Source organism: Grampus griseus (assembly GCF_964374135.1).
Source record: "Grampus griseus genome assembly, chromosome: 9".
NCBI classification, from domain to species: domain Eukaryota; kingdom Metazoa; phylum Chordata; class Mammalia; order Artiodactyla; family Delphinidae; genus Grampus; species Grampus griseus.
This window is the reverse complement of record NC_139003.1, coordinates 5395773-5411763: the sequence shown is the minus strand read 5'-3', so window position 1 is coordinate 5411763 and position 15991 is coordinate 5395773. Positions and strand designations below refer to the sequence as shown.

Here is a 15991-nt window from a genome sequence, read left to right as displayed (position 1 = left end):
CTCCTCTCTACCCACAGTTCACCAGCTTCTTCTGTGTATCTGTGGCACATGATGTCCTGCATTTTTGGTACAATATAAAATATGTGTTTCTTGTCTCCTGCCAGTGAAGCTGAAAGCACCTTAATAGCCAAACACATAGTAAATGCTGGACAAATGCTTGTCGCCTTGATTCGGGTGTTTCCTACACATGCACTAACACTCGCCTGTTCTTGCCTCCCCAGGGGATGTTCTGGTGTTCCTGGATAGCCACTGCGAAGTGAATAAAGTATGGCTGGAGCCCTTGCTGAATGCCATTGCCAAGGACCCCCGAATGGTGGTGTGTCCACTGATAGATGTCATTGATTATGTGACCCTGGAATACCAGCCCTCTCCTGTTGTCAGGGGAGCTTTCAACTGGTATCTGCAATTTAAATGGGATCATGTTTTCTCTTATGAGATGGATGGACCAGAAGGGCCTACTAGACCTATCCGGTGAGATTTCTTCTGGTAATGGAAAAATAGCACGTAGGTGTTGGGAGCAGGGGGAAGCTTTCAGAGATTATGACTTTGATTTCATGAGCTTAATGAAGAGAAATATTTTATTATTTATCTTGTTTCTAAAAGTCTGTAATAATAGAATGTGGTAGGTTTTGTTTCTTTAAGTTTCGCTCACTGGGAATGAGCATCTCACCCCAGTTCGGAATACCACCATGGTTAGTATGCCTTTGATTTCAGAGGTCCAGCTTTAAAATGTGGACTTGGTTCTCAGGAACAAGTTGAATGTTTATCAATGATCAAAATACTAGCACTGGGCTTCCCTGGTGGCGCAGTGGTTGAGAGTCCGCCTGCCGATGCAGGGGACACGGGTTCGTGCCCCGGTCGGGGAGGATCCCACATGCCACGGAGCGGCTGGGCCCGTGAGGCTATGGCCCCTGAGCCTGCGCGTCCGGAGCCTGTGCTCCGCAACGGGAGAGGCCACAACAGTGAGAGGCCTGCGTACCGCAAAAAAAAAAACAAAAAAAAACTAGCACTGTGGATAGCCCAGAAAAAGTCGATGTCTTTGCCAAATTCATGTATAAAATATTTATCCAAGTGCTTCCATCTGTAATTTTATAGGTTGAGATGAATGTGATTTTCCTGGAATATCAGTCTTGGAAAATATATTTCTAAATGTGAGAATAATTTGAATGTTATGACTTCTAACTGCACTTATGAGGTTATTTCTCAAGAGACTTCCTCCAGATCACTCCCCACATTTACTGATAACTTTTGACACCAGGCTCACTTCTCCTTTAATGTTAACCTCTTTGTTTTACAAACCACATGAGTCAATTTTCTAACACCATAGCCTAGCAAGTCCTTGATCTTTGCCTCTATTTTAATTTAGCTAGAGCTGTGTGATCTTGAATGAGTTGCTTAACCTCTCTGCACCTTATTTCTTTATCTGTAAGTCTGGAGAATAACAGTATTTCACAGGGCTCTTATGAGAATTAAATGACATATATCAAAGCTTAGAACAGTATCTGTCCATAATAAGTACTGTATAAATGTTAGATATTTAATATTATTCCTACAGCCATACCCTGGATCTTCACCTTCTAAATTACCACTTATCCCTCTCCTTGGCCACAACCCAGGACCCTCCTGGCTTTTTCCTCCTCTGTTCCCCCCACGCCCACCCTTGGACATCATCAAGATGTCCAGTTCTTTGATTTCTCTTTTTACCCCTCACAGTTTTCTTTCTGCTTCTGTGGTCTAGACTTTCTGATCTATAAATTCTCTCCTCTTCTGCCACATCCCCCTGCACTTCTGCCACGATAGCCCTGCAAAGCTCCAACCCTGGTTCAGTTCCACCATCTATTTCCGTTGTTCCTTTACGAGATGTGAATTGATTCTTTTGCATATTGATGGTCTCCAGCCCCATGCTGCCTTGCAATCCTTTTATCCACTCATTCCCAGGAGTGGGTATTCCCATTCCACTTTAGTATTTCCCTTAATCCCAATAGCTGCCCCTGCCCTGAACCCCTACTCTTAGTAAGCAAACTGACCTCTTAAATCAAGGATGAAATAAAGACTATCTAAGAATTGGGAGGAATGATTGGGAAATCATATAGTATCAATACTTTATGCCAGAACTGTAATGGATTATGCAGCCATTAAGCATGACCACATATGAACTCCGTATAGCCATCTTCCAGATCTCCCATTGCCTTCTCTAATCCAGTGATTAACCAGCTCCAGGAGACCCGTCCTTTGTGATGATTCTCATATCACATCTGTCCATCTCTCTGACAGTCCTCATGGCCCAAGCCATCACTGCTCCAGGCTTAGACTCTACACCCTAAGGGACAGTCTGGCCTACAGCTCCTCCTCTTCATTCCCATCTCTCTGTTGCTACGTTAATTTTCTTGAAACCCCACTTTGCACATGTCACCCGTCTTGCTTATTGTCTTTCCACTGCCTTTAGGATAACGTGCAGATTCCTTCGTATAACTTCGAATGACTCTTCGTATGACTCATAACTTTGTATGACTCTGATATTCCTCTGCCCCAGCCATCACTTGTTAGATGTTTAGGGCTGCCATGTACAGCTGCACAGGCTGTGCACTGCATATTTCCAGAAGGCACTGTTCACAAAGACTATAGGTAATTAGCATAGCTGGAGTTGTGAATTAAGGCAGCCGTTAGGGGACTTCCCTGGTGATCCAGCGGTTAAGATGCTGCGCTTCCACGGCAGGGGGCACAGGTTTGATTCCTGGTCGGGGAACTAAGATCCCAGATGCCACAAGGTGCGACCAAAAAAAAAAAGGCAGCCCTTAGCTGGACCAGTTACCTCTCTCAGCTTCAGTATCTTCATCTGTAAAATGATGATGATAATAATAATACCTACCTCTCTGGATTACTGAGGGCCTTAAATGAGCCAATACTTGTAAAGCACATAACTAAAGGCCTGACACAGAGGAAGGGATCAGTATAAATGGTAGCTATTGTTAATGTTACAGACTTCAGGATGAAAAAGAACAAAGTTATACTTCATTTAAATAAAACTTAATATGTAAAAATCATGATTTACTAAAAACTTAAAAAATAAAACATCAATCTTTTGAGTTCATCTCAAAGTAATCTAAAATGAAGTTACTTTTAGTAAGAAGTAGCTGAAATATTCCATTTACCAAAAAATTGACTTATAATTTTTGTAATATTTCTGTATCTCACATTTTAAGTATTTTCTAGGCTGTAAAAATTCAATTTGGAAATTGGATTTCTAAGAGTCAGTTGCTGAAAAGTAACATTTTGGAGCTCTAATACACTGTTAGTATATATACATTTGTAAATGCTTTTTGAAAATTTGGCAATATAAATTAAAAATTTTATAAATATTCTTATTCTTTAATGCAATAATTCTACTTCTTACAATTTATCTTCAAGGAGTTGAGAGATAGGTCCAGAAATATATATTGTATCAATATTTATTTTAGTAAGAAAATCAAAACAACATAAATGTTCAATATTGAAATGGTTAAAAAAGTATATTCATATTTTATAGAATATTATAGAGTTAAAATTTTTGAAGGCTAGTTAACTAAAAAGGAAACTTCTCACAATATGTTAAATTTAAAAAAATCAGGCCATAAAAAACTTACGTCAGTATAATGTGGAATCTAAAATATGATACAAATGAACTTATTTACAAAACAGAAACAGACTCACAGACTCACAGACATAGAAAACAAACTTATGGTTACCAAAGGGGAAAAGTGGGAGAGGAATAAATCAGGAGTTTGGGATTAACATATATACACTACCTTATATAAAACAAATAATCAACAAGGACCTACTGTATAGCACAGGGAACTATATTCAGTATCTTGTAATAACCTATAATGGAAAAGAATTTGAAAACTAATATATATATATGTCTATTTGAATCACTTTGCTGTACACCAGAAACTAACACAAAATTGTAAATCAACTATACTTCAATTAAAAACAATCAGTATAATACCAATTGTGTGATTATATATGTATATATTACATATGGAATATATATTATACATATGATATGTTATAATACAATTATAATGTATAATAATATATGTAAGAAAAAAATAGGTTGTTTTAAAGAGTTAAAGGAAAAAAATTAATTTTAGGTATTAGCCATGAATTAGCATTCATATCTGAAGATATATTTTTTCCCCTACTTACAATAGTTCTAATGACAAAAATAAAAGGTGGGTGAAACTTAGAACAAGCAAGGAAAATCATGGCCTTAAGCTTCCACCAACGGCACTCGTGGCCCCCAGGGAGAGGGACATGCAGGGACCAGCTTCGTCCAGTTACCAGATAGGATGACTCCTAGCAGACTACAGGCATGCTGTTCTCTCTCACAATTAAAAAAATAAAATGATTTTATCAGCCATTTCCCCTTTCCTTTTCTCTCCTTTGTATTAAACCACCTAGAAAGAGTCGTCGGTATCACTCTCTCCAGTTCTGTTAAACAGTTCACTCGACTTTAAGCTCACTGCAGTCAGGCTTTGCCCTCCCCACTAGCTTCACACTGTCGTGTCCAGTCCTCAGTCCTAGTCTTACGTGGCCTGTCAGCCGTGTCCATGCTGCTGGCCTCTCCCTCCTCTTTGACGGGCACTCTTCCCATGGCCTCCAGACCACCAGAGCCCCCAGCTCTCGCTCCTACTTCACCGCTGGTTTATTCCATGCCCTTTGCTGATTCCTCCTCTTCTCCCCGACCTCTCACTGCTGAGGTGCCCAGGGCTCTGTCCTCTTCACCTCCCCTCGCTCACCCATTGCTTCTCATCCACCTTATACTGGTGACTCTCAGGCTCCGACCTCTCTCAGAACACCAGACTCCCCTATCCAGCTGCCTACTGGCATCTCCACTTTCATGCTGAACAGACACCTCAGATATGTCCAAAACTGAATCTTCCCACCAAAAACTTCGTTCCACCGTAGCATTCCCCGTCTCAGTGCATGGTAACTCTAGGGGCTTCCCTGGCGGTCCAGCGGTTAGGACTCCACGCTTCCACTGTAGGGGGCACGGGTTCCATCCCTGGTTGGGGAACTAAGATCCCACATGCTGCAATGTGGTCAAAACAGACAAACAAACAAACAAATCAGTGCATGGTAACGCTATCTTCCAGGTTATCCAGGCCAAACTTCCTCCAACCCTGCACATCCCACCCATAGCAAGTCTGCTGGCTCCATCTTCAAAACCTATACAGAATTCAGCCACATCTCATCTCCTTCATTGCTATACCCTTATCCAAGAGGCCATCATCTTCCCCTGGGACCATCACAACAACCTCTAACTAGTCTCCCTACTTCCACCTTTGCTTGTTGATTAACTAATTTATCCCTAACACATCATAGTGGCTTTACATAGACTTTTTGGAACAATGAATGAATGGATCTGTAATTATTTTCAAACTACATAGTTTGGTATTATTGGGCTCTGCTGTTGGCCCACCAAAAAAGATGCTATGTAACATTATGGTTTTCCCAGAAGTAAATATGGCAATTCACTTAATGCCTTTAGAAAGGGAGATCTCTAAATTCCCACTACCCAATTCAATCATCATCGCTGTGGGAAGCTCACATACTAAAGAAAATTTTCCCTGTCACCGAGACAACGTTTTAGAATAGATTGCTTACAGAATTTGACGAGAGCTAAGTTAAAGCTATTGTTGCCTGTTTTGTGGTAGTTGTGACTTTACCTTAGTAATTTTACATACTTCAGTGTATATTAAGATAATTTTGGTGTTAGTTAGTATGGGTGTTTTCTAGTTTTTAACTGTTATCACTAATATTTAATATGGCTTTGGCCAAAATCCATAATGACTGAATTTATGGAATAAATTTAATATTTGTGTGTCCTTTTTAGGTCACCTGCAATGGCTGGAGGAATTTTTGCTATAAATAGGCATTATTTTAATGAAATCGGACAGTACGACAAGGGCATGAATCTCTGGGGAGGAGAAAATTTGGAACTTTCACTAAGGGTAATTAAGACTTTTTGTTTTAAATAGTTACCTTTGTACATAGAAAGTAAAATCTGACTTCAAGTCCTGTAACATGCTGTGGCCACGACACCCTGTTTCCCTGCACAAGCATCTGGCGCCATTCAGGTGTCGCGTGAAGTAAATGATTTACGGGATTCCTCACAGAAATGGAAAACCTTTAACAAGATACCAGATTTTCTTACCTATGCTTTCTCTAATATATGGTATGTCAGATTAATGTGATATTTTTATCTGTTTGTGGAATCTCTTTTTTATTATTCTGATTGTCTTGGTATTAGTAGTGTGTTGAAAAAACACAGGATTAGGAGGTAGGGGACTTGGGTGTCACTGAATTTATGGGGTATGTTAAGTCTCAGTTTCTCCATCTGTAAAGTGAGAGGATTTGGTAGAAGATGTCTAATAAGTTTTCTCCTAACTCTTAAATCCTGAGATACCTGCTACAACAGGGATGAAACTTGAAAACACGGTAAGTAAAAGAAGCCAGACATAAAAGGCCATATATTTATGAGTCCATTTGTGTGAAATGTCCAGACGAAGCAAATCCATAGAAATAGAAAATAAATTAGTGGTTGCCAGGGGCTGGGGGAGGAGAGTGACTGCTAACAGGTACCAGTTTTCTTTGTGGGGCAGTAAAGTATTCCAGAGCTAGATGGTGGTGATGATTGTACAACCTTGTGAAAATACTGAAAATCACCGAGTTGTAGCCTTTGAAACGTGGATTTCTGGTGGTGTATAAATTATGTCTCAATAAAAATAATAGATTTAATTTTTTAAAAAATCCTATGATATTGAAACACTAGACCTTAGGGTGAGGCTCAGCCCTACCACTCACTTGCTATATGATCCTTGGCAGGTCATTCATTTTTCTAGTTCTCGGTTTCCTCATCTGTTAAACAGGAATAAGTAAAAATGCCATTCTCAGAATTTTATAAAGATTTAATGTGGGAATTCCCTGGTGATCCAGTGGTTAGGACTCCCTGCTTTCACAGCTGAGGGCCCGGGTTCAGTCCCTGCTAGGGGAACTAAGATCCCGCAAGCCGCATGGTGTGGCCAAAAAAAAAAGAAATTTAATGAAGTAATGGGGGTGGAGAATAAGGTACAAAGTAGATATTCCTGGAGAGTCTGAAGAAAATACTAAGCTATTCAAACGTTTATCATATGTTAATCATAGGTAATTTTTTGTATTTGACTGAATTCTAATAGATTTTTACAATGATCATTTTGAACTGTGCATAAAAGTCTGGGCTGTGAGCTCGCCATCATTGCCCTTCGCATCTTTTTCTCCCTTTTCTCTGCTTTGTCTCTTTTCCCAACAGAGACAACTGGGTGTAGAGAAAACAGCTTCATTTACGGCTAAATTCCTATTCTCTCTGAGCTTTGGTTTCCTTACAAGTAAAATGAAGAAAAAAATTCTCTCTATTACAGGGTTGTTGTAAAGATAAGAGTTTATCGGCGCTGCTAAGTGGCAGCCATTATTGTTCCGCTTTAATTTTGCTAACTGCTCTTTATACTCTCTGAAATCATCTGCAGCGATTATACTTTGAACTGCGTTTCTCTTAGCATGTATTAAGATGTTCACCAGATTTGCTTTTTGTGTTTTTCCAATTTTTTTCTGCTTTGGATTTTATCTCCCTCTTCCTTCTTTTGGCTGGCTACTTTCTACATTTTTTTAAAGTTAGTCTAAGCACAGTCTTCTCTCATAATGCTTCAGATACCTTACTTTGAATATAGGAATATCTAGAGCAATATATTTTTCCTTCAAGTCCCTATTTGGCAGTATCCTGTAAGTTTGTTATTTTCATTGCTTTTTTTTCCCTACTCATTTGTTCCCTTCTGATCCAGGCATTATTTTTATTTATTTATTTATTTATTTTAAAACATTTTTTTATTTTAAAATTTATTTATTTTAAAACATTTTTATTATAAAAACATTTTATTATAAAAATAAAACATTTTTATTATAAAATTTATTTTTATTATAAAAACATTTTTATTATAATACAAATAGAGAAAAACTAAAATATTGAAGAAAGACAAAGTCATGCATTTCCTGCCCTGCCATCCTGTTATAACCAGTTAGTAATTTATTTTGTCATCTTTTTATTATATACTTGGTGTGTTATTTATAGCCATAATCGTATGCATTCATACACTTTTGTATCTTGCTTTTTGTTACTAAATATTTTCTCATGTTTTTCAGTATATTCATTATTAATTTTTAATGGATACATAACATACCATTCATTAGCTATATATGTTTATTGACTATTTCCCCAGACCAGGGATTGGCAAACTATGGCCCTGCATTTGCAAATAAGTTTTATTGGAATACAGCCATATCCATTCACTTAGATACTGTCTATGGTTATTTTTGTCCTACAAACAGCAGAGCTGAGAAGTTGTGAGAAAGCCTATATGACCTGAAAAGCCTAAAATATTTCCTTTCTGGCCCTTTCCAGAAAAATTTTGCTCAGCCTTGCCTTAAATTTTTAAGTCATTTATAATTTGGACTATTATATTCCCCAAAATGTCACTTGAAATATCTTTTCCATATAATTGTTTATACTTTAGGCAACTTAATTGGGAGGTATTAACAAAGGTGGAAAACCTGGGTCTACTTAAGAAAGATGTTTTTAAGGTTAACACTGTCCCCTACTATCTCCCTTATAATATTCTAGCTATGATACAGTACAGGTGGTGGTAATAAGAATGGAAAAAAAGACCCAGTACTCATGTAGGTAGCAATTCTCTGGTCCCTATTAATCTAGACATTGAATTTTACACTCTGGAGAAGGATATTTTTAGTTTTGATTTAAAGTCAACCAAAGAGGGAAGTAACAGTAATTGCAACATGAAAAAAAGCAGTTGAAAGAATACTTTCTATTGGGGATGAAAAAGCAGACAAAGGAAACTCTCCGGGTGTCAAAGTGTGCATGAAATGCCACTCCAGGCTAGCTGTAGCGACCAAATGGCACTGAGAGGGTTGAGTAATGGAAAGAGGTAGCAGCCTCAGCAATGTTCTACCCTTCTGAGCACACCCTAGGCATAAACTTGTATACAACTATAATTAAACTGTCTCCAGATGAGAAAGTTCTAGAGCAACTAGCCTATATTTTTCAATAAAATTAATTCCTCTATCTGGGAAAGTTTTATTCTTGAAAAGAAAACTTATGGAATGGGCCCAGCTAAGTCAACCCTGACTAGGTCTGAGATAAAAGATGAATCAGGCTGAGGGGTCTCAATCCAATCTTGTGTGAATAAAGCAAGCATCAGGAAGTATAGGTGTCATCTTCTAAGGGAAATATTCTGAGGATCTGGCAGCATAAATCCATCAGTAGGTTTGTAACAGACTATTGTGGAGTCAGACTCCACTATGGTGGAAGTAAAAGACATCGGCAAATCTGGATCACCTTGCAATTTTCGAGATGCCTTCAAGATCTCCCTTATCCTGTTATGGCTGAGGGAAGCACTGACGGGTGTAGGCACCACTGTCTGTAACCCTTGTCCTTCTCAGTACCAAGAAGGCAGGTGAGCTGGAGATCTGATAATCCCACACAGTTTACTTCATGTGCGAACTTTTACTCTCCATGAGGTCCAGGTAAACCAATATGCTATATAAACTTGGGTGGCATCTCCTATATCTAATTCCATCATTTCTAAATACTTAGAGTGTGTGCCCATCCAGGCGTCCTTGGGGGCCCATGAGGGGGCGCCGCATGAGGGGGCGCCGCAGCTGTGATCATCGCCCGGGCGCACATTGCTGCAGCCCGCGGTCAGCTGGGACTCACCGCACTCCTCCATACCCTGCCGTCCCAGGCATTATTTTTGTAACAGCCATGCCTCTGGTGCTTTTTATTGATCGGTTGATTATTTCTCATTTTATTGCATTGCTCTCTGAGAATGAAGCATATGAAATAGTCCCCCTTTCAGGACCTCGTAATTTAATAAGCACATTCTTGTGTCTGAGAATAGAATCGATTTTGTGAATGATACATATTTAAAAAGTGAGTGTAGAAACGTACACAAGCCTCTTAGATAGCCTCATCCACCAGAGGGCAGACAGCAGAAGCAAGAAGAACTACAATCCTGCAGCCTGTGGAACAAAAACCACATTCACAGAAAGACAGACAAGATGAAAAGGCAGAGGGCTATGTACCAGATGAAGGAACAAGATAAAACCCCAGAAAAACAACTAAATGAAGTGGAGATAGGCAACCTTCCAGAAAAAGAATTCAGAATAATTATAGTGAAGATGATCCGGGACCTTGGAAAAACAATGGAGGCAAAGATCAAGAAGATGCAAGAAATGTTTAACAAAGACCTAGAAGAATTAAAGAACAAACAAACGGAGATGAACAATACAATAACTGAAATGAAAACTACACTAGAAGAAATCAATAGCAGAATAACTGAGGCAGAAGAACAGATACGTGACCTGAAAGACAGAATGGTGGAATTCACTGCTGCAGAACAGAATAAAGAAAAAAGAATGAAAAGAAATGAAGACAGCCTATGAGACCTCTGGGACAACATTAAACGCAATAACATTCACATTATAGGGGTCCCAGAAGGAGAAGAGAGAGAGAAAGGACCAGAGAAAATATTTGAAGAGATTATAGTCGAAAACTTCCCTAAAATGGGAGAGGAAATAGCCACCCAAGTCCAGGAGGCGCAGCGAGTCCCATACAGGATAAACCCAAGGAGAAACACACCGAGACACATAGTAATCAAATTGGTAAAAATTAAAGACAAAGAAAAATTATTGAAAGCAGCAAGGGAAAAACAACAAATAACATACAAGGGAACTCCCATAAGGTTAACAGCTGATTTCTCAGCAGAAACTCTACAAGCCAGAAGGGAGGGGCGTGATATACTTAAAGTGATGAAAGGGAAGAACCTACAACCAAGATTACTCTATCTGGCAAGGGTCTCATTCAGATTTGATGGAGAAATCAAAAGCTTTACAGACAAGCAAAAGCTAAGAGAATTCAGCACCACCAAACCAGCTCTACAACAAATGCTAAAGGAACTTCTCTAAGTGGGAAACACAAGAGAAAGAAAGGACCTACAAAAACAAACCCAAAACAATTAAGAAAATGGTCAAAGGAGCATACATATCTATAATTACCTTAAACGTGAATGGATTAAATGCTCCAACCAAAAGACACGGGCTTGCTGAATGGATACAAAAACAAGACCCATACATATGCTGTCTACAAGAGACCCGCTTCAGATCTAGGGACACATACAGACTGAAAGTGAGGGGATGGAAAAAGATATTCCATGCAAATGGGAATCAAAAGAAAGCTGGAGAGCAATACTCATATCAGATAAAATAGACTTTAATATAAAGAATGTTAAAAGAGACAAGGAAGGACACCACATAATGATCAAGGGATCAATCCAAGAAGAAGATACAACAAGTATAAATATATATGCACCCAACATAGGAGCACCTCAATACATAAGGCAACTGCTAACAGCTATAAAAGAGGAAATCGACAGTAACACAATAATAGTGGGGGACTTTAACACCTCACTTACACCAATGGACAGATCATCCAAAATGAAAATAAATAAGGAGACAGAAGCTTTAAATGACACAATAGAAAAGATAGATTTAATTGATATTTATAGGACATTCCATCCAAAAACAGCAGATTACACTCTCTTCTCAAGTGTGCATGGAACATTCTCCAGGATAGATCACATCTTGGGTCACAAATCAAGCCTCAGTAAATTTAAGAAAATTGAAATCATATCAAGCATCTTTTCTGACCACAGTACTATGAGAGTAGAAATCAATGACAGGGAAAAAAATGTAAAAAACGCAAACACATGGAGGCTAAACAATACGTTACTAAATAACCAAGAGATCACTGAAGAAATCAAAGAGGAAATCAAAAAATACCTAGAGACAAATGACAAAGAAAACACGACAATCCAAAACCTATGGGATGCAGCAAAAGCAGTTCTAAGAGGGAAGTTTATAACTATACAAGCCTACCTCAAGAAACAAGAAAAATCTCAAATAAACAATCTAACCTTACACCTAAAGGAACTAGAGAAAGAAGAACAAACAAAACCCAAAGTTAGCAGAAGGAAAGAAATCATAAAGATCAGAGCAGAAATAAATGAAATAGAAACAAAGAAAACGATAGCAAAGATCAATAAAACTAAAAGCTGGTTCTTTGAGAAGATAAACAAAATTGATAAACCATTAGCCAGACTCATCAAGAAAAAGAGGGAGAGGATTCAAATCAATAAAATTAGAAATGAAAAAGGAGAAGTTACAACAGACACTGCAGAAATACAAAGCATCCTAAGAGACTACTACAAGCAACTCTATGCCAATAAAATGGACAACCTGGAAGAAATGGACAAATTATTAGAAAGTTATAACCTTCCAAGACTGAACCAGGAAGAAACAGAAAATATGAACAGACCAATCACAAGTAATGAAATTGAAACCGTGATTAAAAATCTTCCAACAAACAAAAGTCCAGGACTGGATGGCTTCACAGGTGAATTCCATCAAACATTTACAGAAGAGCTAACACCCATCCTTCTCAAACTCTTCCAAAAAATTGCAGAGGAAGGAACACTCCCAAACTCATTCTATGGAGGCCACCATCACCCTGATACCAAAACCAGACAAAGATACTACAAAAAAAGAAAATTACAGACCAATATCACTGATGAATATAGATTCAAAAATCCTCAACAAGGGCTTCCCTGGTGGTGCAGTGATTGAGAGTCCACCTGCTGATGCAGGGGACACGGGTTCGTGCCACAGTCCGGGAAGATCCCACATGCCACGGAGCGGCTGGGCCTGTGAGCCATGGCCGCTGAGCCTGTGCGTCCGGAGCCTGTGCCCACAACGGGAGAGGCCACAACAGTGAGAGGCCCACATACCGCAAAAAAAAAAAAAATCCTCAACAAAATACTAGCAAACACAATTCAACAATACATTAAAAGGATCATACACCATGATCAAGTGGGATTTATTCCAGGGATGCAAGGATTCTTCAATATACACAAATCAATCAATGTGATACACCATATTAACAAATTGAAGAATATGATCATCTCAATAGATGTAGAAAAAGCTTTTGACAAAATTCAACACCCATTTATGATAAAAACTCTCCAGAAAGTGGGCATAGAGGGAACCTACCTCAACATAATAAAGGCCATATATGACAAACCCACAGCAAACATCATTCTCAATGGTGAAAAACTGAAAGCATTCCCTCTAAGATCAGGAACAAGACAAGGATGTCCACGCTTACCACTGTTATTCAACATAGTTTTGCAAGTCCCAGCGACGGCAATCAGAGAAGAAAAAGAAATAAAAGGAATACAAGTTGGAAAAGAAGAAGTAAAACTGTCACTGTTTGCAGATGACATGATACTATACATAGAGAATCCTAAAAATGCCACCAGAAAACTACAAGAGCTAATCAATGAATTTGCTAAAGTTGCGGGATACAAAATTAATGCACAGAAATCTCTTGCATTCCTATACACTAATGATGAAAAATCTGAAAGAGAAATTAAGGAAACACTCCCATTCACCATTGCAACAAAAATAAATACCTAGGAATAAACCTATCTAGGAAGACCAAAGACCTGTATGCAAAAAACTATAAGACACTGATGAAAGAAATTAAAGATGATACAAATAGATGGAGAGATATACCATGTTCTTGGATTGGAAGAATCAATATTGTGAAAATGACTATACTACCCAAAGCAATCTATAGATTCAATGCAATCCCTATCAAATTACCAATGGCATTTTTTACGGAACTAGAACAAAAAATCTTAAAATTTGTATGGAGACACAAAAGACCCCAAATAGCCAAAGCAGTCTTGAGGGAAAAAAACGGAGCTGTAGGAATCAGACTCCCTAACTTCAGACTATACTACAAGGCTACAGTAATCAAGAAAATATGGTACTGGCACAAAAACAGAAACATAGATCAATGGAACAAGATAGAAAGCCCAGAGATAAACCCACGCACCTATGGTCAACTAATCTATGACAAAGGAGGCAAGGATATACAATGGAGAAAAGACAGCCTCTTCAATAAGTGGTGCTGGGAAAACTGGACAGCTACATGTAAAAGAATTAAATTAGAACACTCCGTAACACCATACACAAAAATAAACTCAAAATGATTCGAGACCTAAATGTAAGACCAGACACTATAAAACTCTTAGAGGAAAACATAGGAAGAATACTCTTTGACATAAATCACAGCAAGATCTTTTTTGATCCACCTCCTAGAGTAATGGAAATAAAAACAAAAATAAACAAATGAGACCTAATGAAACTTAAAAGCTTTTGCACAGCAAAGGAAACTACAAACAAGACCAAAAGGCAACCCTCACAATGGGAGAAAATATTTGCAAATAAATCAACGGACAAAGGATTAATATCCAGAATATATAAACAGCTCATGCAGGTCAATATTAAAGAAACAAACAACCCAATCCAAAAATATGCAGAAGACCTAATAGACATTTCTCCAAAGAAGACATACAGATGGCCAAGAGGCACATGAAAAGCTGCTCAACATCACTAATTATTAGAGAAATGCAAATCAAAACTACAATGAGGTATCACCTCACACCAGTTAGAATGGGCATCATCAGAAAATCTACAAACAACAAATGCTGGAGAGGGTGTGGAGAAAAGGGAACCCTCATGCACTGTTGGTGGGAATGTAAATTGATACAGTCACTCTGGAAAACAGTATGGAGGTTCCTTAAAAAACAAAAATTACCATATGATCCAGTAATCTCACTACTGGGCATATACCCAGAGAAAACCACAATTCAAAAAGACACATGCACCCCAATGTTCATTGCAGCACTATTTACAATAGCCAGGTCATGAAAGCAACCTAAATGCCCATCAACAGACGAGTGGATAAAGAAGATGTGGTACATATATACAATGGAATATTACTCAGCCATAAAAAGGAACGAAATTGGGTCATTTGTTGAGACGTGGATGGATCTAGAGACTGTCATAGAGAGTGAAATAAGTCAGAAAGAGAAAAAGAAATATCGTATATTAACGCATGTATGTGGAACCTAGAAAAATGGTACAGATGAACTGGTTTGCAGGGCAGAAGTTGAGACACAGGTGTAGAGAACAAACATATGGACACCAAGGGGGGAAAGCCGCGGGGGGTGGGGGTGGGGGTGGGATGAATTGGGGGATTGGGATTGACATGTATACACGGATGTGTATGAAATGGATGACTAATAGGTACCTGCTGTATAAAAAAATAAATAAAATTAAATTTAAAAATTTAAAAATTAAATAAAATTTAAAAAAAGAAAATACTAGGTGAATAAACAAAACCAGAAATGCTGAAGTGACAATATTAACATAAAATTGGCGTTTAAGATTAAAAGCAATAAACAGAAAATAGATATTATATAATGGTAAAAGGCTAAATACTAAAAGCTTTTAAACAAGTAAAATATTTGCTTTAAGTTTGCTTTTTAACTTTTATAATTCTCAAATCCAATCATTTTTTATATAATTTTTTTCTGATAGTTTTATGACATCATTATTTATATTTAATTCTCTACTACATTTAGACTTTGGTGCATGATAGGAGTTAAAGTTCTGCATTTTTTTCAAGTTGTTAATCAAGTGACAATTATGAAGAGAAAGAAACGGGCATGACACATTTAACAAATTAAATAATCATATATACTTAGGTCTTTCTGTGTTCAACTGATCCATTTGCTAGTTATTGAGCCAATCACGTGCACTGATATTTTCTGTAGCTTTACGATAAAGTCTATTAATTGGTAGAGTGAGTCCCTTGTTACTCTTCATTTTCAGAATTTTCTAAGTGTAATTTGTTCTTCTCAATCACTTCAGCAATTTCAAAATCAATCCCTAAGGTTTTGAATGGTGTTGCATTATATACATAAATGAATTTTAAGAC

General features: G+C 37.9%; 1 protein-coding gene and 1 pseudogene across 2 annotated transcripts in view; one reads left to right on the top strand and one right to left on the bottom strand.

Annotated features, from left to right (window-relative positions):
• The window catches only part of GALNTL5 (polypeptide N-acetylgalactosaminyltransferase like 5), a gene marked incomplete at its 5' end in the record, with an annotated part of 67899 nt that overhangs the window by 39846 nt on the left and 12062 nt on the right, over positions 1–15991 (top strand). The window contains 2 exons of the mRNA XM_082662401.1: positions 222–471; positions 5876–5993. Of these exons, the coding sequence (XP_082518527.1) occupies positions 222–471; positions 5876–5993 (368 nt within the window). The remainder of the gene's footprint in view (positions 1–221; positions 472–5875; positions 5994–15991) is intronic.
• Positions 9300–9815, bottom strand: LOC309827663 (tRNA-splicing endonuclease subunit Sen15-like; annotated as a pseudogene). The gene has a single exon. The product of its transcript is annotated as a tRNA-splicing endonuclease subunit Sen15-like (transcript).